A 598-nucleotide genomic window follows, 5' to 3' on the forward strand; every position below is an offset into this window, starting at 1 on the left:
GGACGAAACACGCTGGGGTGAGCAGCCCGGGACAGCCCGCCCGACCCCGCCACGGCCCCGGGCAGCGGCGCAGAGGGGGGCAGGGAAGCCCCAAACCCGTTGCTCTGCCCGGGCGAACCCGGAGCCCGAACTGGGGAGCCAGGGGATGCGTGCACCTCGGGCAGGCGGGACACACCGACAACCTCAGCGACACACGTTCGGACACACATCCCCACCCCCGCCCCCGCCCGCCCGAGCCCCGCCGCGGGACCGGCCCGTGGCCGCCGCGCGCGCACTCACCGAGCCCGTCTTGACCGGCACATACACCACTTGGCCCATCTTGGGTTCCCGGCCGCTGCCCAGGCGGAAGCCCTTGGAGCGCACCCAGAACTGGAACTTGCCTTTCTCGCCGGCCGCGGGGCCGCTGCCCGCGCCGGTCCCGCCGCCGCCCTGCAGGACCTCGGCGATCCGCTGGTATTTGCTGCGTGTCACCGTCTTGGTTTTGGCCGAGTCGCCGTAGGTGCGCAGGCACCAGTCCCGGAACTGGCGGCCCAGCTCCGAGTCCCCGGGGCTGCGCTCGCGCTCCCAGCCCCCGCGCAGCAGCAGCGTCGGCTTCGGC

At 74.1% G+C, this 598-nt stretch overlaps 1 protein-coding gene across 1 annotated transcript in view; it reads right to left on the bottom strand.

Annotated features, from left to right (window-relative positions):
* The window catches only part of Nol4l (nucleolar protein 4-like), a 158,722-nt gene that overhangs the window by 121,835 nt on the left and 36,289 nt on the right, over positions 1 to 598 (bottom strand). Inside the window, exon 4 of the mRNA XM_013010674.1 lies at positions 280 to 598. Within this exon, the coding sequence (XP_012866128.1) occupies positions 280 to 598 (319 nt within the window). The remainder of the gene's footprint in view (positions 1 to 279) is intronic.

This window comes from Dipodomys ordii, unplaced genomic scaffold, assembly GCF_000151885.1.
Source record: "Dipodomys ordii isolate 6190 unplaced genomic scaffold, Dord_2.0 Scaffold13, whole genome shotgun sequence".
NCBI classification, from domain to species: domain Eukaryota; kingdom Metazoa; phylum Chordata; class Mammalia; order Rodentia; family Heteromyidae; genus Dipodomys; species Dipodomys ordii.